This window comes from Ciconia boyciana, chromosome 8 (assembly GCF_034638445.1).
Source record: "Ciconia boyciana chromosome 8, ASM3463844v1, whole genome shotgun sequence".
NCBI classification, from domain to species: Eukaryota; Metazoa; Chordata; class Aves; order Ciconiiformes; family Ciconiidae; genus Ciconia; species Ciconia boyciana.
In genome coordinates, this window is record NC_132941.1 from 26,983,916 (window position 1) to 27,011,209 (window position 27,294).

Sequence of the window (27,294 nt, forward strand, 5' to 3'; positions counted from 1 at the left end):
GCTGCACATCACAAGGGCTGATGCTGAAGCTAAAAAAAAAAAAAAATCAAGACATGAAGAACTAAATGCAAAAGTAAAAACCAAGACATTCCCTGAAGGAGAACAAATACTTAAGGGAGGATGGAGACAGCTGTAAGAGGCATGAAGTGATCTACAGCAGGGAAGATGAAGCTAATGTTGTGTAAGGATGCCAGGAAAGAATCCAAGGGAAAAAAGCAGGTAAAGGAGAAAAAGACAGCAAGGAGCACAATCAGGAAAGTAAAGATTAGAGTATAATAGAGCTGGATTGCCCAAATCCTAACTGATGATGCCTGCTCAGCTACTGCCTACCACAGGAAGAGTCCAAACTCCAGGATACCTTAAATTCTGACTGTAAAGTTTTCTAGGAACAGAGATATCTGCTTCTGCATACACAAAAATATTTGTATTTTGACAGAGCAGACCAGCCCTCAGTCCACACTGTTGCCTGATCTGCTTCCAGAAAGCAGAAGTTTCCTACTGCAACTGTAACTATGTGTCTTCCAAATGTGTCATCTGCATATTACAGACAAGGACTACTGGCCAGAGAACTGTTCTCACCACCCCTATGCTGCCAGTCTCTTACGAGTCCAACCTGCAAGAAGATGTAACTCAGGAAAAGCAGAGAGGTCTAAAGCTCTATGGATGAGCTCTGAGTCTCCTGCCTCCAGAAATTCATCTGGTCTGTGCGTTTGGAGAGGTCTAGCGTATCAAAAGGTGGTGGGCCAGCACACACCAGAAGGTCCGTAAGCACCCTTGAGAAAGGAGGACAGCACATGAAGGGTGATACGTGGTTTCTTTTCTGTTCTTTAGCACATGGAGATGAGATTGCACCATCCGCACCAAAAATGAGGACCAAGTGCTCAACAGACCTCTGGTTACACTCTTTTGGCCCAGGCAACAGAAGCAGCGAGATGACAGCCCAGGAGGGAACATGATCTCTTCTACCTTGATGACCTTACAGTAGAGGGGAATGTCCACAGGGTGAAGAGGCCTCTTAGGTTTGCTTTTCTTGGAGCCAGAGGAGGGCTTTTGTGGGACATGTTGCCTGCCAAGCAAATGTGTCAGGGAGGTCATAGGACTGGAGAGAAACCCCAAAAAATGTTGTGGTGGTTTTTGGCTCATCATTTAAATATCAAACAAATAGAACACTTACTTGTTCAAAATTTGCAGCAGAAATCACAGAGACAGTTCCAGGGTCAAAACAGAAGCTAATGATTTAAAGGAAAAAATGACTTTTCCAAGAACCAGCCCCAGATAAAAGAAAGCCTTAAAATTACTAATAAAAATAGCTAAGGGAAAACCTTCAAACAGGGCTGAGCAGTAAGCACGGGGCTGTGATGCAGTTAGCACTAAGGAAAAAAATAGGGTGAGACTGCAGATGAAAGTGAGCTGGCTTCTATCCCCTTTTTATTGCACACACACTACATGCAAAGGGAGGAGGCTTGCTTACACACTTGCATATGCCAGACACTATATGTGCGTCTACTGGAATAACCCAGATATATTAACATTCCTGAAAGTCAAGGATTGGAAAAATTAGTGCATGAAAAAAAAATTTCCAAACATCACGATTACAAATGTAAAGATATCGAGCATTTTATAAGAAATGAAATATTACAGTATGGCCCCAGTTCAACCCCCTTCTCTGAAGTACTTTACTGTACTTTGAGAGGTAGTTCTTTCATCATGTGCTTTACCCAATACTTTAAATAGAAGACAACAATCCCAGTAATACTGTGCTGTAACTAGTTCTCTAATCTTAGGATGACCCTCAAGAATATTTAAGACCTAGTCTTCTACCATTTTATCAGTGTCAGTCCATAACTACTTGAACAAGAACATTCAGACATCTTGATATATCCTTTGAGAGGATTGTACTCAGAGGTCAGAATGAGAAAGAAAGCAGAAAATAATAGGCTAGTAATACACTTGGAATATTTCTTAATTTCTCAAGTGTCTTACCCTCAAGTTAACTTTTGCCTTCAGCATTGCTATGCTCACGTGAATGTGTAACAAGACTTCCACAGGTATTTATCATTACCTCATGGAGTAAGTCTAACTCCTTTTCAGTGAACTGCAGGGGAACCTGTTGTTGTTGGAACTGGAGAGGTTCACTCGTACCCTCTCCATGGGAAAGATCACTAGATTTGGTGAAAGCAGCACTGAGGCATCTACCTGAACACTTGAAAGGCTAGTTAGCTTGAAAGCATAACAGGCGGAGATCTTTATGGGCACTTAAGGATGAGGTTAGTAAGCCACATCAAGGAGAAGCAAGTTATCACTGTGGTGATGCTGGACTTAATTAAAAGAAACACGTCTTCAAAGTAGATCCTAAAGATACTGAGAAAGATGCGCAGACTTAATATATAACATCCATAGTGCCCAAAGCATATGCCAGGATTTGACTTGTATAGGTGTGCAGTGGGAGGAAGAAAGCATGGTAAAAGAACCACCAAATTACAACTCAGTCAAATAAAATTCAAAATCACTCTCATATTTGGCAAGTAGCTTATTCTCTCATTCTATGGGCATAGTTCAGACCTTCCAGTGTTTAAAAAAAGACATATCCAAAGATATAAAGAAGAACTACCTTTAGATCTGAAGCAAGGGAAAAATCCATATAACAAGAAATATCTGCAAGGCCTATTTCCTGTGAAACTATTTAATATTTTCTGAGGTAAAGTCTAAAATATAAATAGCCCTGCATACTGGGAAAGATGAAGACAGACTTAAAATCTAAAAAGAAATTGTTTTGAAGACCATGGGGGTGGGGGGGAAGATAGCCTTTCCATTGAAAAATCCCCAAAACCAAACCAAATTGCTATAATACATCTTTCTGAATTATTTCTTTGAGGTCAAAACAGTCATTCAAACATTAAAAATATCACAGGTTAGTGAAACACAATTTTTAGTAAGTTCACTCCTGAAGAACTTTGCAAGTTAAGCCAAGAACATTAAAAAAATGGACTAAATGTTGCATTAGGGCATAACTGTCAATAGGAGAATTTATAAATAAGCCAAGAATTTATAAGTAAACCAAGTCAATTTTCAAACATAAGAACACCTAGTATATTTACTCTACATGTATTTATAAATTTCCTTATAAAACAGTTTTGCTGGAAAAGGACTAGTTGACAGCAATGCATCCCTTGGTTTGCCAGATCTGAATCCAGTTACAGCCTGAAGGACTCTAGCTTGCCACATGGCTATCCAAACAAAACCTGATTTCTTTTCTTAGAGGATGCTGAGGTCTGCCATGCTGAGGCTGGTCTGCCACGGCCATGTCCCTTGCCATGGTCCTGGGAGTAGAGCCCTGGAAATGCCTCAAGACCAGTCTGTTGGCACTGCACAGATTCAGGCTCCTGCATTTTGCACACAAAGCTCAGGACCTGCACATTCAGTACAGTGGTACCTGGTACAGTAGCAATTCATTTGTACCCTCTTAAGATGGCTCTCAAAATGACAGACATCAAACCATCAAACCTACTATTTTTCCCCTTTCACAACAGAACTATAATATACATAAGCATCTTTTTTTTTTTTTTAAATGACAAACAAAACTATGCAATCTGGTCATTAAAATCTTTACTTCCACCTCTCCATGGCAAGCCATGGAGAGGATTTAGCTGCAGTTTAACACAGCAAACATGAAAAAGATGCAATTTCACAAAACACACGATTCTGAATTCCCACGCTAGTCACAGGGCACAGAAATTACTACAACATCAGTCTCTGTACTTTGGGAAGAGCAGGGCAGGTGGAGGACTGCAACTGCAAACCACTGCCTTAGGCCTTTTCCATTATCAAATCATACAAGCTAAGCAATTGGAAACAAATGCCAAACACAGGAAAGTAGCAAGGAGAGGAAAAAACCAAAAACACACCCCCCCAACAACAACAAAACAACAAAAAACCAAACAATCCAAACCCACAGCAGAATATAAGAAATCCCCCAGCAAAGTGGGTATTCTCTGAACTCTTTCTAGAACTGCATTCCTCTCTAGCCAGAAAACAGCACAGTCAACTAAACAAACACTAAATTACAAGGGAAAGCATACAAGCTCACAGGCAGCAAACTTAAAGGTAGATGCAGTAAGACCCTTTAAGCTGCTCTGTGCCAGAACACTTTTGGAAGGAAGCCTGCTCTAAGTGACTTTCTTCAGCATCTTTTATTGCACCTTTCCATCTGTGAATGAAAAATGCATTGCAGCATAGCTATGAGCAAAGACAAATCTGTCTTCTTTTGCTTGCTGTGTTGCTCCATTTGCTAAACCAGACAATTCTGAATCTAATCTGAATAAATAATAATAAATAATGCAACCATCTGAAATAACCTTCTAAATTGCTATTAAATGTAAATTGGTAGAACAATGATTTCAAACATCCCAGTAACCACAATATGAATTTTTATTAGGTTTCCACTCTCCCAGTCAATCTTTCTCTGGCTAGTCATAATAAAGTGACTGATCGTGAATGATAGCAAGAGTAGCAGACACCAACCAACTAGGATGGAATAGAGGATGCCCGGTCGATCAGAAGGAGGCTGGATGTTTCGGTCCTGATCTATGGCTTGTATGGGTGGAGTGACACTGATGGGATTCACACGTGCCTGAAATGAAAAATCAGACAGATTTGAAACAGAAAAATTAGAAAGCCAGTAGGCAGATCCTTAGGTTTAACACAAAAACATCCCACTGAAAAAGATATTTGCTGAAATTGCACGAGGAAAAAAAATGTCATATTTAAGAATAGTTACAGCACATGTCCCTTTTGAAATCAAAATTAAGTAGGCAACATATATTTCTACAGCAACCTCCCTTCTTTTAGATACGTTTTATACTATAATAGCATCTTCAAGGAAAGGAAGCTCACAAACGTTCAAGCAAATGCTTGACTATACTACTATAAATAGTTCCTTAAATCAGGTATTTCAGACATCATCATAGCAGTGAAATACAACAAATGCTTTAAAAAAGGAAATAAAAACAAACTGAATTTGAGAATCATTAGGAGCTAGAGTGGCTGTGATACACAAATACATACTGCAAGAAAAATTCAAGCCAAGGTACAGACATTCCAAGGACAGATACATTTGAAAAGTTTGGATGGACACTGCAATAATTCACACCATTATTCAGAAGTGGAGTGATCTTGCACGCCAAACATGGAAACAGAAAGCCAGAAAAAGCATTTGCAGGCTTTCATCTTGTTCAGTATTTATACACCCAATTTTTTACCTACCAACTTAATAGCATTCCTGTACCTACTAATAGCACTTAGCCCTCACTATTGCTTTGAATATTTTCTAAAGTTTTCCTATGCTGATACACTCTCCAGTAATAACATCAGATCTGCTATTCCCAACTCTAAAAGAACAGTTTCAGTAACCTTGGCTGCTTAATCAACTAGAAACATAGCTACCCCATGAATGTATGTGCACCAGTCTTTTCTCTCCCCTTGGAACTTTCATTTGTGTGGCCAAAATGTTTAATAAACTCTATGAAAAACCAGATGCCTTTTTTCCATGTATGACTAAACCTAGAAGCCTTTGGGTTGGAAAGCTCTAACCCTCCATGTTCTGCAAGAGGGAACTTGAAATTTAGCGTAGGAATAGGAATGAGACGAGTCCACACTTGGCAAAGTTTTGGCACAGCCTTTAGAAATCCTCCTGCTGAGATTTGGAAGAAATCTGCAAGAGCTTTAGCGATGTCTGTCAATAAACCCAGAGGGAAAAGAGGTGAGCCAGGAGGAAGAGAACAAGACAGGAATGGATGCAAGGCAGTTTGCACGAGGGGAGAGTTAATACCCCCTCCCATAATTTTGGATACGCAGCCGCATAGTCATCTGCAATAACACAAGCTATTCTGCCCGCGGTTTGTCCACCCAGAAGTCACTTCCTACAGGTTACTGAGGTCCGACCAGGCTTTTCCAGGCTCATGAGCCAGGGCTTGTAGCCACGTGTGGTTACACAGCTCTTGGCTTTGGGTGCAGAGCATCTGCCTACCAACACGGGACTGGTACCTCTTCACTCTGCCTCTCTGCTCATGGCTTTTTCCACAGTTCCCAACGAGCAGGTGAGGCCCTTTGTCACACGCCTGTTTCCATTTTTGACTCTTTCAAATATTAAATTCTTAAAAGTATAAAGAGGAAGATGAGCTCAAAATAGGCATAAAGAAAGAGAGAAGAAGATATATTTGACATATGTTTGAATTTTTAAAATGCTTTAGGACTGCATAAAAGTTACATGCTGAGAGATAAGATTATGCGTAAAACTGTCCAAGACTAAAATGCTATTTTTAAATTTACAGATCAATTGAAGCAGTCTCAGACAAATCTACATTATAGTTAAAAACATACCCACAACTAAAACAGTTTCATTTGCTAAGGCTGGCTAGGTTTTAAACTCACCATAAAACTAGGTTTTAGACTCACCAAACTCACTCACAATATTGCAGGCCAAGCTGAAACATCCAAGTCTATGCTAGAGTAACAGCGATGGATCGCGCCTTGTCAATAATGAGCTGTCAGCTGTACCCAATCGCCGGAACTAGACTAAAATAATAATTGTTGGATATTTAACTCAGATAGCAAGGACATGTGCTTTACTTCCCAATTCAAGGAGAAGCTCGAGAGCAGCATTTAGAAAAACTGCATTTGAAATTAAACAGGTTCTACTTGAACAATAGATATTTTGTCCCACGCTGCCACCATTACACTGACTCCTCAGAACCAAAGCAATCAATTTAACAGAAGCAAGTTGTAAAAGAAAACAAAGAAGTATAAGACGACTAAGAATAAAACACGAAATCCATTAAATTTTCATTCCATATAAGTTGTTTTTCTAAGTACTGTACACACCCTGAAATGGGCTGCTCATAAACTAGAAGATACCACACAACAAAGTCAGTCGCAATCCGCTGAAATGTTTAGGGATAATTTAAAGCTGTTTTGAATTAAATAGGCTGATGCGCCTTGAAGCAAAGCTAAAGGTACTTTCATATTGTTTTAATAATCCATAGATAACACAAGTATCTTTTTCATTTAAACTTAAATTTGAGCTATGAAAACATAACTGCACAAAGAAGCAGACATTAAGTATGTTAATAAATTTGTAAAAGCATGCGTATGATCATTTCAGAAGGTGAACATGTACTTTTAATGAAAAATAATTATTTTTAAAACTTGTAGTCAAAACATGCTGTGATCAATACCAGTAATAACCATGATTATTACATAGGGATATTTCTTTCTTTCCTGAGCACTTTAAAAATGTAAAAGGCACAAACAGGTGCTCACAACATCCCCCATGTCCCGCTGACGTGGTGCTGCTTGGCAGCAAAGCCATTGGGGCTCATGCAGCCCAAGGCAGCTCTGCGGAGCCCATCTCGCTGTGACAGGGCCCCAGTCCTGCCCCCAAAACTGTTCTGCCTATCACGGTTAGCAGTTGTTGCTAGAGGCCAGCAGACCACAACAATACAATACCCACTGCCACCCTCACCAGGAGGTTCAGAGAAAAGACGAGGCTTTGCTCAGCCTTTCAAGAGAGATGACACGGTCACATAAAGATAGAAGGTGGCTGCTGACTTAAGCAGAGGAGGCAGAGCCTCCTCACAGCTCTGCAGAGCGGGCAAACGTTAGAAAGTGGGGTGTGTGACAGCCACCATTGTGTATTAAATCCAACATCCTTGCAAAAGACAAAAAAAACCCCCTAGCATTGTCGTTCTCAGCCTCAAAGGAGAGCTTCATAAAAAGATGGAAGCTCATTAAAAGGAAGGGAAAACAGATTACTGAAAAGAGTGAAATGTTTGCAGGGCCCACGACTGCTTAAGGACACTCAGTTGGAGGCAAAGAAAAAGCACATGGGGTTTTTATTGAGACAGGCTTGAGAAAGGGCAAAGCAAGGCAAGCCAGCACGGCTATGCAGAGGTGCAGGGAAGGTTACTCAGGATAAATAGATGGCCTTCAAAAACCAGCCACTTCCAAATGAAGAACATAAAAGGGTTCACAAGCCCTGGCAGATGCAGGTGATTAAAAAACAAACTAACAAGGAGATCCTGTCAGTTCTAGGGTAAAATATGCAGTAATTTATTTACTTTTCCCCATTAGGGAAGAGATCTCTCAGTTATTGGTTTTGGTATTAATAGACTTCCAGGTGCTTCAATATAGCAGAATACACCATCAGGCAGGCCAAAAAAAAGAACCCAAACCCCAACTTGCAAATGTTATCACAAGTATTAATAAATTTTAAAAAACATAAATCCTTCTTCAAACAGAACTGTGACAGGAAGCCTGCCAGGGAGTCTGCAGGGCCAAGAGATGATCAAGGCAAAAAAAAAAAAAAAAAAAAATAAAAAAAGCTCAAAGAGATTAAGATAGTAGCGCAAAACCTATTTTTTTTTTTTTTTTCCTTCTTTTGTGTTCACCATGAAAGGACTCTGATGGGTCCCCATGCCAGCACCTTCTCCATGCGGCATGCCTAGCACGTCCCGCAAAAAATCATAGCATTCAGAGGCATTATGGACTGAACAAGCCAAATGAAGAATAACATGAGGCCAAGAGCAGATGGGTTTCTAAAGGAAGGCAAGAGTGAATCATATGAACTTGCTGTGCTATGTAATCTCCTGCTTAAAAGTGCTTTGGTACCTGAGAAACAGCAGGTAGCAAACGTAATACCAAAATTAAACGGGTCCCAGGGCAACCCAGGGGAATACCACCATGAAGCCCGAGGCTTGTACCAGGAAAAATTAGCAGGTGATATAATAACAGTCTGAGCAAACACATAAATAAATACACCAGGGAAAGTTTGGGTTTCTGCATAGGGAAATCCAGCCTCTCAAACTTACTGTGGCTCCCTACAGGAATCAGTGGCGCATGTATACCACAGAACTGTTTGATACAATGCATGTAGACTTCCAGTCAACTTTGACAAGCTCCCTTACAAAATACTCTTAAGGAAATTTGGCCTCGTCAGAAAACAAGCGAAGACCCGCGTATCCAGAAACAGTTAGGTTAAGAGACATGACACAGAGCAGAAGTAAGCTTTCAGTTCCCGTAGGGAGAGACGGGAGACCCATAGGGATCTGTGCTAGTACCAGAGCTGCTCAGCTCATTCCTACGTGACCTCAGAAAGATGGGGGAGAGCACAGCAAGAAGAATTACAGACTATACTCAATTATTCAGAGTAGAGAGGATGAGGGTCACCTGCAAAAGACTGCACTTTTAAGCACTGAAGGCTGCATACTTAGTGAAGTGCCTCAAGTTTTCGCACATTTTTCTTGCGCATATTCAGTCCTTTTATGAAAAACCACCAACCAAAACTCTCAGTACTCTTACACAGATAAATCTCAGCTATGTTTGGGAGGGCGATGAATCAAAATGATCCTCCTCATCAGTGAAATCAAACAAGACTTGACCACTTAGGGGCTGTGAGGACAGAGCACTGGGAATCTTTTCCTCAGCTCTCTTCAATAGAACGATCTCTCATAATTCATTATGAAATGATCAGTGAATAATAAAATGTTTATTCACAAATGTCATAAAACTGTGCCATTCGCCTACCCCAGTCATCAATGATACACGCTTCAAAAAGCGGCATCGAGTTTCTGTCATGGGAAAGAAGACTGGAAATTATCTGAAGTTACTCTTATAAAATCGAAAGGGCTAGAAAAAGAAAAAAACCACAACCGCAAATATTCATTCAAATGCTTTGTCTTAATGCATTTAGTGTAGCTGGAAAATGCTTCTATTAATTTTCTACAGTGTTTTTATGTCTTGCTCTTTGACCTGTGTGGTTAGCCAAAATTTGGCTACAAACTGTTTCTGTTTAGAAGAGAAACCGATAATGCAGCCAGGTCTGTTTTAAACAATCCTGTTTATTCAGTAGAAAGGCAAAAGTCATGTTTCCCTGGAGAGCAGAGAAATTTAGCTTCCAGACACCAGTACTCCTGCTTACATCTTTGAACATACTTCAACCACAAAAATTCTTTTTGCTTTTATTCAGGAACTGACTACCACCACCACATCTGAGCCTGTCTCTGATGCTTCCTTCTCCGCCTGCGTTTCTGTTTCAGCATACACACCTTCATAACGCAGTGAAGGTCTTTCAGTTGATATCTCTATTGCAAATGGTGACACGTGGCTAGAATACAGGTGTCTAAGTAGGATAATAACATTATAATAATATGATAATAAAAAAATAGTAGTGACTGGCAGAAACCTCCCTATTTTTTCTTACCTGAAAAATAAATAAAAAAAATTTAAAGCAAAAGATCTTTAAAGTCCCAAAGTCCCAAAACTTGCAAAGGAAGCCATAAACCTCTGCATGCATTCACGCAAGAGTGTTTTAAGCTCCTACTAAGGATAGTGAGGAAAAGGAGCAACTGATTTTTTAATTTATTTATTCACGTGGAGCTTAAAAAATTTAGGATTGCTGTTGCATTCAATAATCCAAAGAGTATCTCTAGGCATTTGCATAAAAACATGTATTTTTTTCACCGTCACATGGTGACTGAAATACAGTATGGAACAATTAAAAGGAAGCTTACAACCAAGATGCAGAATATGCATTTTGTGCTTTCAAGCATAATAAAACAAAAGTGACTATTTTTGAAGATACTATTTTCCAAAGATTTTGCATGTACATTATTTTATTTAAAACATTTTAAGATGTTCATGACTGCCAGACTTTCAATAGAAAGATATTTAAAATGTCATGTGTTAAATGTAATAACTCAATTATTTGATTAAAAACTGAAACTGAGGGTTTTTGTCATCTTATACAGACACTTTTGATTGATTGTTCAAATGACTGCCATCTGCCTCCTCCACCTGCCTTAGTTATAACTCCACTCACCATCCTCCTCCCCTGAGATTTTTCTCATCTACTTTTGAGGGTAAAACATTGCTTCTCAGCACTGCACAAAGTCTTTGGAAGATATCAGCTTGGACCTTGCATCTCTGGGAAAACACTGCTTATGGTTTAAAACCAGCACGTTGCCAAAAAACTCCCAGAGGGTCATTTTTGCTAAATAATTATTAATAAGCAAGATAAAGAAAAGCAAAGAGAAGACCAACTTCAGGGAACTCATTTACCTGAAGGAAGTACCTTCCTTTCTTTATATGTTCACCTGGAGCTCATCTTCCTGATTTCTAAAGCCATGCAGGTCAGAAATGCTATACTTGAAGTTAATGAAATAAAAACTGGTTCAATCTCTTAGGAGTGAGAGCTGAACTTAATGCTGCATATCTACAGTTTTACCCAGATACCTCCCCAGAATACAGCGACTTCATGCATTATTGAACAGTAGCTTTTAAGTGACTTAAAACCTCTCATGTCAAGAACTCAGTTCTCCCTGTATCTAACACTGTTCTCTCAATATTGTCTGTTTGTTACTAAATAATTACATGTTAGAGTCATGAAATACCAGAACCTAACTGCAAGACTGAACAACCATTTAGGATTTCAAATTAGCTACCCATGCTGTACCACATACAGCATTATGCTGAATTCAAGTTGCCATAGGCTTATCCAAGGCACTGATTCTATCAAGTACTAAGCATTAAATGAGGAAAGAAAAAAGCACTGATTGGTATTTGCTATGAGTTACAAGTTTAGAGTTTGGTTTGTTTTTTTTTTTAAGACAGGGGACCATAATAATTGTTGCACAGCTGATACCAAGCATAGTTCTGCTTTAAAAAAAGAAAGATTTCCTATCTTTTCCATGGTCTACCTGAGATGCAAAGGTAAATTTGCCAACCGTATCTATTTATGGAGAACTTCTTCCCGTAGGGAAGATAAGAAGGAAAAAGGAGGAAATGACACATTTTTAGAGTTAGAACAACAACATGATTTTCTGCAGACCTTTTTTTTTTTTTGCTTATTACCACAAAAATGGTTGTGTTCTGAGAAACTGAGACACAGTTAACCTTACTGAACTAGGACACTGCCTGGTTTTGAGCAGTTAATTTATTAATAAGAACTGTCTTTTACATGGTTGAAGACAACAGACTATGAACCAGCCATAGGTTCACAAACTGGGGTGATGCTGCTTTGATGATTCACAACCACTTCAGCTCCCACGTGCCTGCCCTGAGATGCTTCTGGGAGTCAGTGGTCAGGGCTACTACATAGGCAGAAGTAAACATTACCAACTACTGTAAAAGATAAAGCCATATGAAAAGAAGAGTTCCCAAACTTTTGTTTAGATTCACTAAGGCGAGCTTCCCACCCATAATAATGCTCCTATGTCTATTAGCCTGCATGAAATCCACTAACAGAAGGGGCAAAAACTAAATCTTTAGAATTTATTATTGTATTCAAACACAGTGAGACATTTTCTACCCACTAATTCACCTGGAAGACTAAGTTATTAAGACATACACAAAGATTGCTAAAAAGTAAAAAAAAAAAAAAAAAAGGGGGGGGGGGGGAGGACGAGGACGGACACAGGAGGATGGATGGACATAATGAAAACATGCATTACTCCAGGTTGACCAAAATAAGATACACCACACTGCCCTGAGCAACAATCCACAAAAAAAAGGAATGTTCACTTGCATTAATAATTCAGTCTGCCAGTTTGTGGTGGCATTTCTTAGGCAGACACACAGCTAACTGACCTTAACCCAATATATGCATTTCTAACATGGCTATGAAAACCTGTCCTAAATCATAGTCTTACCAAATAAATGGATATTGTTTTAAAATAATTCCCTAAGTCATAGTAAACCCTGTGTTACCTATTTGATTGTCCTAAGAGCTCTAAGGCACTCGTATACACATATATGACCTGTTCCCCGGATGTATGGAGGACATTTTTAAGATGATTAATGCTGAACAGTTAAGCATTTTCTGTAAGGAGTTCAATAAGTTGTCTAATATTGAAAAATCTGAAACATCTCCCCAGGCATTCTTCTCTGAGAACATAAGAACATATATCCCATTGTGAAAAGAGCACACCTAATTCCTAAATACTAGCTTATTCTAATTTATTCAGATTCAGCAGATTATAATATTAATTAATTGAATATTACAGGATTCACATTTACTAAGTGTCACAGTGGCGACAATCTGCCGCCTCCCTACCCCACACCCCCATCTACACTGGCATCCCCCATCAATAACTGCAAGCAAACTCAATTGCCTTGCCCTCCCATTTTCTCAGCTGCCAGCAATCCTTGCTTCCCTGCTGCCGCTTCCAGACAATCAATCACTCCACAAGGCCTTGTGCTGCCTTCATGTCAAGTGGCACGCACTGACACCCCCAAGGAACACCAGTATTTTTATTGAGTGGTAGCACCAAGTGCAGTGTAACTAAAAATCAAGGCCAGGGACTTGTATGCTCAAGAATTCCCCTCTTTTCCCAAGCTGTGGGTCTGAATCTGTACAATCATCCAAATTTCTAGCCAAGGACACAAGGAACTGAATTCTGCACCGATTAAGTGGCTCAATGATTTTCAAGGAAATAAGACCACAGTTCCCTGCCTCTCTGTTGTCAGGTTAAAATATATAAAGAGTTTGGCAAACCGGATTCATGAATTCACTGAATTTACCAATATGCTGGTTTTGGCTGGGATAGAGTTAATTTTCTTCACAGTAGCTAGTATGGGGCTATGTTTCGGATTTGTCCTGGAAACAGTGTTGATAACATGTTTTAGGTATTCCTGAGCAGTGCTTCCACAGAGTCAAGGCCTTTTCTACCTCTCACACCACCCCACCAGTGAGTAGGCTGGGGGTGCACAAGAAGCTAGGAGGGGATACAGCTGGGACAGCTGACCCCAACTGACCAAAGGGATATTCCACACCATATGACATCATGCTCAGCAGATAAAGCTGGGGGAAGAAGAAGGAAGGGGGGGACGTTCGGAGTGATGGCATTTGTCTTCCCAAGTAACCGTTACGCGTGATGGAGCCCTGCTTTCCTGGAGATGGCTGAAAACCTGCCTGCCCATGGGAAGTAGTGAATGAATTCCTTGCTTTGCTTTGCTTGTGTGCGTGGCTTTTGCTTTACCCTATTAAACTGTCTTTATCTCAACCCACGAGTTTTCTCACTTTTACCCTTCCAATTCTCTCCCCCATCCCACCCGGGGGGAGCAAGCAAGCGGCTGTGTGGGACTTAGCTGCCTGCTGGGTTAAACCACAACAACCAAGACAGCAGAACTCTCATCTCTATACAAACAAGGGTGAGAAGCTTTTTGCCAGCTAGAAAATATTAGTAAAGCAACATACATTACCCTTTCAAAGGGAGCCCTACAATATTAAACCAAGAAAGTTTTTGATGAATTGATGAATCATTAGGATCACACTGGTTCTCCTTGTGCTTTCTCGAGGAACATGTGAGACTAGAATACAAACTGTAAATCGGAAATTAGTTAATTTATATCCGTGCTGCACAGAAATACATACACTATTGCCAACACACAGTACTAAAACAGCAGGAAGAACTGCAAAACCATTCCAACATCATTTCTTGCCGCTGCTTCAGATGCTTTGCCAGTACAACAAGGGCTGTGACGAAACACTAATGAACACAAATACATCATAAAGTACTTGCATGTCAGTAAAATGCAGAAAATATTTCAACAGTTATCCAACCACAAGTGAAGTAAATCCAAAAAGCAAGAAACACCCTAGAAAACTATATTCAGCTGAAGATACTACCAAAAACTTGCCATTAGTCAGACTGAGTTTGTCATGTCAAATTTCCTATTTGCAGGATCTCACTATCCTCCCTCTCTTCTTGCCTTCACATTGATAGCTACAAGTGCCTACAGACACTCCCTTTGATCAGTGAGCAAACACAGGGAGAAGCAGTGCCTCCTGTTAGGGGTCTGCAGAATTTCCTATGCTAGTCTTGGAGGGCTAATGCGATATGAAGATGTACAGGAACACAGGGTGAATGGGATTTTCTGACCCTCCTTTTTGACACAATACAGAACACCAAACTTTTGGGCTAAGAGCTCAACTGAAAGCCAGTACAAAGAGAGAGGAAGAAAACCCCAAGCACAGCTTTAAAACACACTGTGAAGCTGAAAGAGAATGGAGAGTAAATCCTCTGCAGAAAGCTGTTCTGATCAAATTGTCACAGGAGCTAGATTTATATAGCAACAATTCTGTGCCTCGGAAACTGTTCCCCAAGAAAGGGCAAACCCACATCAGGAAACCAACCCCCTCAAAATCTATGTTGCTCAACCTAGAGATTTGCAGCCAGTTCACCTAATTGATACTTCTTACTTTTTTGCAACACTGTACATACATCTGAAGGTCCATGCTCTGTTAAAATAATACCTCTTACCACCAGATGATGTTTCAGAGTTCAATCAGACTGTGTGAAATGTCCACACTTGATATGAAAATGAAATACGAGCAGCACTGAGCAGCATTCCTGGAGATTAGCTTTGCTGTGTAGCACTTGGGTGAAAGGGCACTTTTATCAATACCAGTAAGTAAAACAGGAACTGTGTTACAACAGTCCATCCAGCGGAATCTAACTATTAACAGTAGATAGTAAAATTGGTATTATGAAATCATTGTTAAAAATTGTTCAGTTCAAACATATGTATTAAGCAGAAGGTAATTATAATGGGGGGTTGATCTGCAAGTTTAAAATAAATCTAACTTTTATATTTATTTATTTATTAAGAAGTTTACTTTCATTTCTAAAAGCCACTGATAAAAAGCAACAGCAGATAATTTATGCAGTTGACATGTCTGAACTAACCTCTCATGTCTTCTCTGGGGGTACAAAAAGTGTTTTGCTAACTGATAGGAAAAACTAGGTCGCAAGATTGATTATTAAAAAGGAACTTGCTTTCTAAATTCAGCACCATAATTGTCAAATAGTTTTTAGTACCTAATTTGGTTGTTCAATATAATCCATGGTTGCTGCATTCTTAGTTTTCTGTTGTGTCCAATGTTTATGCAGTTTACTAAAATCAAAACTGTAAAATTCAAATATCCTGACAGATCGTGTTGTTAACAGAGTAAGCTGTCAAAAACCACAATTCCTTTCATTTATTTGTAAAAACAAGCCACCTTTGAGGGGAGAAAAATATTTTGAAAGAGCAGCAAGATAGCATAATGAATCAGAGCAAACAGAAAAATAGAGACTATTTTTATCAATGATGTCTTCCAGGAACGGCAGGTCCAACAAAGAGTTGAATTTCATCAGGATCTGATTACAGTGTTTACTAAATTGCTTTTTCTGTATCTGACATGCTTTATAAGAAATGTCTCCAACAGAGAATCTGTGCTGGAGACTAAACAAAATGCATTATGCAGTGGGCCTCCTGCCTTGGCACGCAGGTATAATCTCCTGTGTAATTCAGGCAAAAGCAAGAATTCAATTTGGAGGTTCTACTCATTCCAATGTGATGACTGTGATTAAAGAACAAGAAACATTTCCTTTTTGACATGTCACTTTTTTCCATACAAACTATGAAGCCTATTTCCTTGATTATCTTTCAAATTCTTGATGGTAGGTTTACTATTATGATTTCTGTTCAGGATTCAGAATGAGATAAGAGAACAGCTGCAGAAAAACAAGGTGTAAAACCCAAGACAAAACACACCTACTTCTGCCTGACACAGATTCACAAAGAATAGAAATTATTTAAAGGTCATTTTAACACTTCACTGTACTAACTTAAAGATATTTTTTTCTAAGAGTAACTTCATTACCAAAAAAAATTGTTTTCTTTTAAATGCATATTTCTCTCAGATGGTAAAAAGGAACACAGTTGTCAGCTATGTCAACAGTTGCTAATTTCAGCTGAGTTTGCAAACATTTAATCTTAATTGATACTGTTAAGGAGAAGAGGCTGATGGCTTCCTTATGCCTTTGAAAAATTAGCCACAATATAATATACTAGAAAAGGCATGAAAAGTTATGATCAAAGGTATGATCAAAAGCAGGGCATAGCCTGTATACATACAGACTCTGGCTTAGCAAGTACCTTTCAGCCTGAAAAAAATGACAAGAAATACGTGAAAGGTCTATAAAACTGTGTGTTACAGAGAGCATGCATCAACTGCTCACTGCTTCTTGCAAACCAGCAGCTCAGGATCGTCTAAACAAATTACCTGGTGGCAGGCTCAAAATGCGCAGAACAACAAGGACCTTCACCCAAATACAGTCATGCTATGGTGGCTCCTTGCTACAGGCACTGTAGGGGCTAAAAGTTTACCTTGGCTCAAAAATCAGACAGGTTCACAGAACAAAAAAAAAATCTCTACTATCAATTTTTAAGACAGCGCTTCTAATTGCAACATGGGAGAACCCTTTGGGGAAGTATAATCAGTATCACTGGTGGGATCTTTCTTACATTAATTTGTATGAAACTAGACAAAAAACCCCATAACAAAACACTAATTCATTTAAAAGTCAAAAAAGGTAAACATAGAAATGAATAGGTCAGTGTTTCACCCAGATCCTTTGTCTCTTGACTGATTCATTTTACACATACATTTTATTAAGATAATGTTGTTGGTTTGGTTTTTTATTTACACATTTAGTATTTTCCTTCAGAGAACTTTGCTTTGGTAGACCCATTTTCTCACCTGGAGGAACAAGCAAAGTCAGAAGTCTCAAAGGAGAGGAAATTTCGGAAGTATTGAATCTGCAGTCAAGCAGTGTTCCCATCAGTCAGGCTGATACAGGAGTTCAACATTTGGGGTTAGCAAAACATCACTATGGACCAGCACTCTCAGCTTTATGAAAAAACATTTACATTTTCTTTACTGATTTTTTTTTTTTTTTTTTTTTTTGGTGGTACTTGCAAGTAAATGGATGCTTTTCTAGTTCAGGCATGGGAATGTCAGCTGTAACTACCTAACACCTGACTTATTCAAACTGTATCCACCACTGTCCTTTTTCTCATTAAAGTTTGTCACCCTGTCAAGAGATAATTTTAGGTAGAGATTTTGTGCCCAGAGCCAGCTACAAATTCTATCTCACCATTATTATAACCACTTTATTACACTACTTTAATGGTAACATTAACAGTGGCATTAATGCCACTTAGAATGAAGGTTAAAGGAAAAATTAGTTTTCCTAGGTGTATTCTGATAGTTTAATTTTCAATAAATTTGTGCAGTTATGCAGATATATCACGTGTGTGCATGTACACACACAATCTGCAAGGCTCACTTCATCCGTAAGTTCATCCTCACATCTTTTATAGTGAAATTTTACTCTTGCATTTAAATCCTTCTTTTCTCAAAGCCCAATACTCTTCCAGAACAAAAAGCGGGAATTATTTACAAAGCAAACTCCTACCTATCTAACCATATTAGCTGCTTTAAACTTGAGCACTGCTGTACAGCCAGAGGTATTGATGCAGAGCCAAATGCAGACTAACCACATTTTCCTGTTTCCAAAGAGGGCGTTCCAGCTCACCATGAATTTCCTCATGCTCTAGAGGAAAAACTGCTAGGATTTAAGCAAGGTTTTCTACAGAAGCATTATCAATAGCACAGAGAAGAGACAAACATAATCGTCCTGGTAATGGTGATGATAGGCTGCTCATTCCCTACCCTACAACTGCATCGTGCAGCCCATGGCTGGAGGCAGGGAAACACTCTTTGTCGTGGCACAACACATTCTCTCTGGCTTCTTCACATTTTAGACAGGGGGGCAGGGCACTGGGAGAAGCTGAGCTGCTGGACTGGGATAGCAAGGGTTCTTTGGCTGCTCCCTCCCTGGTGTGATCCCAACATGGACAACACAGCTGGGAAGGCTGCTGGCCCCTCAAGGGCAAACACTGCCTTGGGAAGACGACAACAACAACAAAAAGTAGAACAAGGGCACATCTGTACCACAGACTGCAGTGGACCAAGAAGACTCCCAAGTTAGCCTTAAAAGACCAGGGACAACCAAAAAAACAGGTAGAGCAGGCCAAGGTGAGCTCTGAGCTGCCATAACTATGTTGCTAGCAAGAGCTATACTGTGAATGCCAAGCCTGGCAAGGAAGTCTGTGTCAAATCACATGCTCTTGGCTGTGGAATGCCACGCAATTGCTGATGAGAAGGTGACAGCAAAAGCCTGTTTCTGAGCAGGCCACAAGACTTCGTGGTGATCAAAAAGGAAGCAGCACTCCTGCAGCCTCCGAGGGTTAACACTTCCGCCCCAGAAAGGAAGCTCCTCTGCTACTTTATCTCCCATTACCTGCAAGCGTACTTGCAGAAATCTTCAAAACCTTAACTAATGAATCATTATTTGAATATCTGAAGAACTAATATAATCTGCACCCTCTGCATTGTGACAACAAGCTGAAAAGAGGAATCTTTCTTCCTCACCCTTAAACAGCTAGTTTATAGTTTAACAGGATAGCCTAGCTATTGAAATGGTAATTATCTCTACAAGAATCAGTGTTAAGACATAAATGAGAATTTTTCTGAAGTTCAGTGATAAAGCATCAATGCAAAAGTATTTTCTCTAAATGTCAACACTGAAAACCTTTAAATGTTTCTAAATGACATTTAAGGATCAAATAAATTAATACATATGCTTCCTCTGACAATAGTGCCACTTCACACCGTAACAAACACGGTTTTATGAAATAGAAAACAGACGTGCATATTGTGAAAGTGGCTTTTTTGTCATGGCAAATATCCAAGGCAGCAATTAAATCACACAAATAGTTGATTGTATATTCAAGACACAGACCAGAGCTCAGAACAAGACAGGGATGGTATTTTCTCAGGCACTCTTTCCTCTCCTGAAGCTCAAGTTTTTGAGGAGAGAAAGGCTCAATCACTTCATATCTGAAATCCCTTAATGGCATCACAGAAAGCAAGACAGTTTCAAACCCCAGGTTGTGGGATATCTCACAAATGTGAGGAATCACACTTTTCTACTGTCCTCACATAATTATTTTTGTAAGCTGTGTGATCTCACGCATTATGCTAAAGTCTTATTTATTATGAGGCAGTTGGGTTTTTTTTTCCTTCCTTCTAACAAACTTCAAAATGAAAACTGGAGAATGAACAAAGAATACAATAAGATGAAACAGCAAGATCTTTTGAACTAAGACTAGGGTGTTTGTCAGTTTTTGTACTTCATTAAATGAATAGATTTTTGTCATTGATTCTGCCACACAACAAGAAGGTGGTTTATGCTAGTGAACCTGTACTACTGCACACATCAAACCCACCCAGGAACCCTGGTGATCTCTCTCAAATATTTTATGTATTTTGCTTATGTGGCTGATGTGCCAGACCAAACTTTGAATCAATCAAAGTAGATCATCTTCTTTTCTTAAAGGAAATGACTTCTAATTACAGCTCCACAGTTACTTCTTCCAAGCAAAATCGGGACTGTTTTTCTTCTTAGCTTCTGACAAAGCTATAAGAATCGAATATTTTCCCAGTGTTCCCAGTAAGTTACTAACCATGATGATAAATATCAGGCAATTAATGGAACATTTCCATATTTGGAAAAAAGAAGAAAATTATGTATATGATAAAAATCAATCATTTTTACCCGTTTATTCCCCCCTTACTTTGGATAATTAAAGGAATCAGATTTGAGATTAACTCTCTAAAATTTCTCTTTACCACTTGATAAATACCTAGAAAATGTGCCTGTTTTCACCATCAGCCAAATATTCATCCCAGATTGGGTCTCTGGTGAACTACAGAGTTCCTGCTCCTCCCACGCCTGCAAGGGAGCCCCATAGCCACTGTGTATCACGGCTCACTTGATAACCCAGTCCTAGCAATAAACAAAATGTGTTTCTCTCACCCCAAACATAGCTTCAAAGATGATCTGCAATGATATATTTCTTTTCCTATTTCATTTTTTACTTTATATTGCCCAGAACTTCTCAGTTTTCAGTCAAGCTTGAACTTTTTTCCCTTAAAACCTCCAATTGTGCATTTTAAGAAGGATTATTAGTAGTGAAAACCTAAAGCATGTAAATCATGCTCAACCAATTCTCTTTTCACATGATAAAAAGAGTCCATGTGTCTTTCTGGTCTACCTTTCAATTAAATTTGCTATTCTCCCCCCTTTTCTGGTATGTACCAAACATACGAGGCAAGATCTCCACCATAGTAACCCCACATTTAAAGCAAGTTTCCTGTACTCAGAGCGAACTGTGACATATCACTTTACTCCTACCCATAGACATCAACTCTATTTCTGAAACGCAACTTGATTAAAATCACCAGCAGGAAAGTATATTTCAGACTATATTCACTTATTCTGCAGCCTTGCTATAATTTTCTCAACCAGAAACAGTGTTTTCAATAACTGAAACATCTGGTTGCTTTAAAGATTCATCACATTTTATAAATTACAGGCATGGTTTTGTTTGTTCTTGAAGTGAAAAGCAGCCAACTTAACTTCCCCTCTATCTGAAATACATCTATATTTAAAATCGCAAGTTAATCTTAGACACTAAACAGTGACTACCCTGCCTCATCAATATATCAAGCAAGTGAAGTGCTTGCCTGCCTGCTAATAGAGATTATAGAAAACAATTCTCAGGTTCATGTATTCACACATTAAAGTTACTGACAGTTTTACTCACAGTTCTTTTTAATTAGCCATGCCATCTTGGTATACTCCCAAATACATAAAAATTAATTACCTGTAATATCACATCTTTGTAATTTTAAGCTTTTCATGCTTCACTACTTTTCAGTGACATTTCCTTTAAAAAAAAGGCCCTACTTATCAAGAGATTGCATATAGGAGACAGACAATCAATCACAAAAACAGAAAAGGAAGGGAAAAATCATAACAGAAGACTTAGAACACCTTTTATGACTCCTTATCATGCACTAGCAGATAATCAATAGCTTATCAAAGCTGTCCCTTTTGACTTTGCTGAAAGAGTCATTTCCATAGAGTTAATTCAAAATCACCGATATCGAGTTATAAAAAAGCCTATGCTAGTAAATCTAGTGTGAACACTACTGCTTGTTTAACATTGTCCATTACCTTGATCTTAATATCAATTTGGTGACTTCTGTATGGCTGCAATTAGAGTGAAAAGAGTGGAAAAAAATGCAAATGAAAAGTTTATCCATAAACTTTAAAGGGGAAACTGCACATAAGAGAGGATTTTATCATTGCTTTTGAATTGCTTTCCGACTTCCAAAGCAATTCAATATTGCCCAGCAGTTCATCATGCATCTATGCTTAAATTTAATTAGAAAAATTGCTATCTGCTGCTCAACTACACTGCAAATAACTTGGCCATAACAATTTGCCTTTTTCAATAAAAAAAATACACCAACAACTGCATACATGTCATGGAAATCAATCTTCATTTTCCCTTTCCTAGTCTGAGTTTCAGGTTTTACCTAAATTGCTAATGAAAAATTAATACCTGAAAAATGGGTCAATTTGCTCATCTTTCAGCCAGTGGCAAAGGGACTATTCAAAGCCTCAGACATGACAGAAATTCTTTTCTAATTTACTGAACAAGCAACAAGCCAAGAACATATAGATACAGCCCCGATTTTTAAAGCATTTCTCTGGTTTGTTCTTGTAGTATGGCTGAAGTGACACCATTGCCCTGTCTACCAAATAATTTTTGACTAGTAAATACACAGGAACTCATTCATCTTACAGCCCAACAGTTGACAGCACATGCTATCTTTCACCAAAGATTTTCATCTAATTAACGCCAATTGCCAGGCTTTTCTAAATAAATATTCTAAGATATAGTATACAGGTAAGAAAGTACATAAACCTTTTAGAGCAAATAACGATTTACCAGTGCTATTTTGTCTAATATTTACTCAGATACAGTAGCATTTGTGAAGAAAAGGCAAAATGATTATGGCATTAAATATGAGAATGAGTTCATACAGAAAGCTGGACAACACATGCATACAGTAAAACCAAAAAGTTAACAGCCTAGACTATAACGTACAAGAGGCATGATTTTCTATGCTCTGGAGCTACTACATTCATTAGAGAATGGCTGCAGAAATGTTAAACAAAATATAAAGCTTTTACCTTTAATCATTTGTTGTACAGACTGTATAGAAACTCTGAAATAACAGCTATTAGAAGTTTATCTTCTCAACTAAACATTTATTTAAAACCAAAGCATGCTTATGCTTATTTCTCTTTCCTATCAAGCCCTGAAACCACATGGTACAAAGAACGCACGCATTTGTTATTGGTAAATGTAAAAGGGATCCTCAGGCAGCATGAATGTAGTTGAAGTCAAAGATGAACACAGCACAGTTAATAAGGAATTTGTGCGTTCCCATGTATTGATTACTGAGAAACGCACATCTGAATTCAAAGCTAAGATCAGTCTCTAACATAGGAAGGGATAAAGAAACAGACGGAGGGAAAAAAACAACAAAAAACTTCCACGCAAGAGGGAGACAGAGCATATCTACTGGGCTAGGCAGCAAGATGTGCCTCTATAAACAGCCAACCTACTTTCCTAGAGCGCCTTGGCATACCTCCAATTTCAGCATTAAGTCTCAATGCCAGGTACCACTGCAAAGCTGGACACTGCCTATTCAAAATGCAAAGTCACTTCTTTCCTTATCAAAAATGTTTGTATAAAGAGAAACATGAGTTCTCCTACTGATTATAGCTCTATTTCAGGAACCCACAAACCCAAGCCACACTTCAAACATCCAGTTACGCCAGCGGACATCATTGTGCTCAATCATGGTCTAATCCCAGGACAAAGCGTAAATACCATCCCCTACAAGATCATTTAGCATCAGTCCCAAAAATTGGATAGCATCTATTTTGCTGAGAAAAGAATAACTAGAAAGAAATTATCTCTCAAATAATTTCCTGATGCTTGATGCAACTAAATCACCAGTACAGCTCGTAAGACTATACAGGCAGAGTAAGCCAAAGGCTGGCTTTTACCATGTTTCAATGAAAGATTCCAAATCTTAGTAAAAGAGCAAAGAAAAAAAAGACATATTGACATAAACTGCTTCAGAAACTAACAACTTCCTAAATTAGCCATGAACATTTGCAGTTTTAAATGTACCATATCTAATCAAGAAAAAAATGATTTGGGAAGAAAAACTGGCCATCTAACCTGATTTTTTACTTTTATGCAGTTTGAATGTCAGCATTCACCCCCATGCACATCTGACTTTAAGCGGTCATGCTTACAAGAAAAGGCAAGAAAGGTTGAAAGGTTTTATTAAAGTTGATTTAACCACACGTATTCACTTCAACTCAGTCTAAATTTTTAACTTCCCAAATTATGAAGACTGTCTGTTTCAGTGCCACAAAAATCTTACTTAGCATCTGTATGGCAGCTCAGGCTGAACTAGCAAGTCTCTCTCAAAGCTCAGGGAAAGTTATTTGGTTTTAGTTTGCACGGCAGGTACCTGGATAAAACGTCTTCTGTGGGTAGGTATCTCCCACAGCAAAAATTCGAAATAACTAAATAAAATAAAAAGCACCACTAAAAAAAACCCAGAACATTTTGATGAACTTTATTCTTTGACTAATACCTGCCACTGTAACTAAGTTGAGGAGATGCTGTTTCTAGAAGTTTCAGATATTACTTGTTTTGCAAGTTTTATATTAACATGTCTCTATGAGAAAATTTCCAGGAGGTTTTCTGTTTAGAAGGAATTGGGATTTGTACAGATAGCAAGGAAGTGCAATGAAATTACTTTAGAAAGAATTGTTAAGTGGTTGTCATCCTCAAGCCCAGAGGTACTGAAAAAACAGCACATCCTCTGCAATGTTAATTAGCTATCAATAATAAGCATAGAACTGATTTGTACAGAGCTGATTAAACCTGGTTACTTACAGAAGCATCCTGTGTTCCCAACACCAGCCCCACCCACTGGATCAAATGACTTCAAGTCCTCCAAACTCCTTCTTTCTTCTCCACCTCAATGAAACCAGGCTTTCCTGTAGTGCCGTAATCTCATTTCCCTCCTACAGCATTTCCATTTCTCATACCCAGAGAATCACCTATTTCCTGCACATCCCACAGTCTGCCCACTGCAATAGGTGATGGTGCCCAGAAGGTACCATAAAGGGTCAGTTCCCAATTCCCCAAACAATAAACACAAATAAAAGCCAAACAGCAATACACCAGGGAAGGTGATATGAAAGTTATTTTACTGCAACCGCTACAGGACGTCGCCCTGGGCTAGAATGTTGCAAGAGAATGGGAAATGGCTTGGAGAAAAACTGTTGTGATTGCCCCTAGAGTTTCAGCAAGAAATGAAAAGATAAAATGCAATTTTTAAAAAGCACCTGTCATTCTTGACGTAACTATCAGTCTGATGCAAAATACATTTTTCACTGCTAACTGGGAACTATTCCAGTGACTCTGGATTCCAAGTAAGATGTACTTTCTGTCAAGATACATTGAGGATTTGATGAATTTACTGTATAGCCACAATTACTAATACTATGATGGTTTATTACGCTTTGTATTATGCTTTGCATATATGAAAGTCAATGTACTTTTTTGTCCCTTGTATGAAGTATTCAAAACCTTTCTCCTTGGGGGCGGGGGTAAGAAGCTGGTTGAAGCAATCAGAAAAGACTCTGCTCAGTTTTAAATATAGAATATATAATGACCTAACTTCACAATTAAAAAAATATTGTAACTCTTGATTTCTGTGACAGCAAACTGTTCATTTCACCTTACCATCAAAAGTCTGCAGTTTCCAGAGTTTCAAAACTATGTGTTACAGGATGCACGCAGTGCTCTTCAGGGAGGACTTCCTCCCTGACTGATCAGGCAAGGCTTTTATCCAGCAGGATTACCACCTCTTAAAAGTTCAGTTTTCTTCCCCTGAATGCAAACTAATCTAACTAAAGAGGTCCTTCTTGCTAACAAAAGCCTGAGGACTTCTAAGGGCACTTCCTGCTCTTCAACATCTTTTTTTATCCCCCTCAACCACATTGTTCTTTGGAGAATTTTTATTTATTTATTTTTATTTTAGCGTTTCATCTAGCAGTCCTCTGCTCAGACCCATCTCCTTGAGGCTCTGCTCAACAGGGCAGCTGAGCCCACAGACTTTGTAAGGTCCCTGCTGACACAACTCCTAAGGATACTGAGGATAATTAGTACAAAAATAAATACTTTCTATGTAGAAAGATACATCAGTGATGCATTAATAAGCAATGTCTCATAATGCAGCTAGGTGTTTAAAGTGTTGAATCTTGAATTAGTACAAACAAAGCCACGTAGGTGTCATGGAGTATATTAGTGTTCTTGTGGACTGATAATTACCCTACAGAAACTGATAGTTAATCAGTCTGTTGCGAAAGTCGTCCAGTAACTGATTAAATAAACCTAATCTATATTTTACTGCTAATTGGCTTTCCTTCTTTGCATGACAATGGAAAAAATTGAGTATAGAAATGGACAAAACCTTCAAAAGTAAGCATGACAGGAATAGCTTAAAGGGGAAAGAAGGAGGAGAAATCTTTCCAAGGTTATGAGATGTTCATGAGGTTACATTTTTTTTAACTCCATTTGATGACTTGCACATACTGTTGCTACATACAATAAATGCTAACTTACTGAAGTCTTCCTGAGACAATGAAAAAAATAAAATACTTACCAGATTTGATCAGACACAGAAACACTACGGCAAATATAAAACTATGTAAAAAAAAAACCAAACCCAAACCAACCAAAACCTAACAACACAGGTTTTCTCAGAAACAGAAATATAGCTAACAACAATAAACTCATTCCTAGAGAGAAAGTAGGACAGTTACAGTTAGGGGAAAATACACAGAAGTATATGGACCATTTAGCAGACACAGGAGGTTCATACATGCATCCTTTCATCTAGCACAGATACCTCTTTTCTTTTAGTTATAAGGCAACATATTTGGCTTGTAGCACTCGAATTTTGAAAGGTATATGCTAGCTCATTGTAAGACAACACTGAAGCTGTACTTTGCATTCCCCTAAAGGAAATGAAGTCAAACAATTTGCACATGTATTACAAGACGGAACTTCAAACAATGACTCTGAATGCTGTCATGGGCTTTGGTGTCTTTTCTGTAAGATAATAGTTTTTGCAATGATTATTAGAGAACTTAAAATTCAGATTTATTTCTTTGCCCTCCTGGTCTGGGAACTTGTAAAGCAGCTTACTCCATCACTGTCATGGGCACTGAATCAGACTCAACAGGTAGCACTTCACAAGCAAATTACTGCCCAGGGAAGCAATACATAACCTAAGGTGTGGATTACAGGCTGTTAACTGAGCTCTGTGTCTGGGCGTCAGCAGTGGTGAGGCAGTTTAGCCCTCACTTACCACTCACCTACCACAGGATTAAGCAT

The 27,294-nt window shown here is 38.7% G+C and overlaps 1 protein-coding gene across 4 annotated transcripts in view; it reads right to left on the bottom strand.

The window, feature by feature from the left end:
- PCDH15 (protocadherin related 15) overlaps positions 1-27,294 on the bottom strand; it is a 378,762-nt gene that overhangs the window by 229,227 nt on the left and 122,241 nt on the right. For all 4 annotated transcript variants that reach the window (XM_072869959.1, XM_072869956.1, XM_072869957.1 and 1 more), the window contains exon 8: positions 4,522-4,630. In XM_072869959.1, coding sequence (XP_072726060.1) covers positions 4,522-4,630 — 109 coding nt within the window. The remainder of the gene's footprint in view (positions 1-4,521; positions 4,631-27,294) is intronic.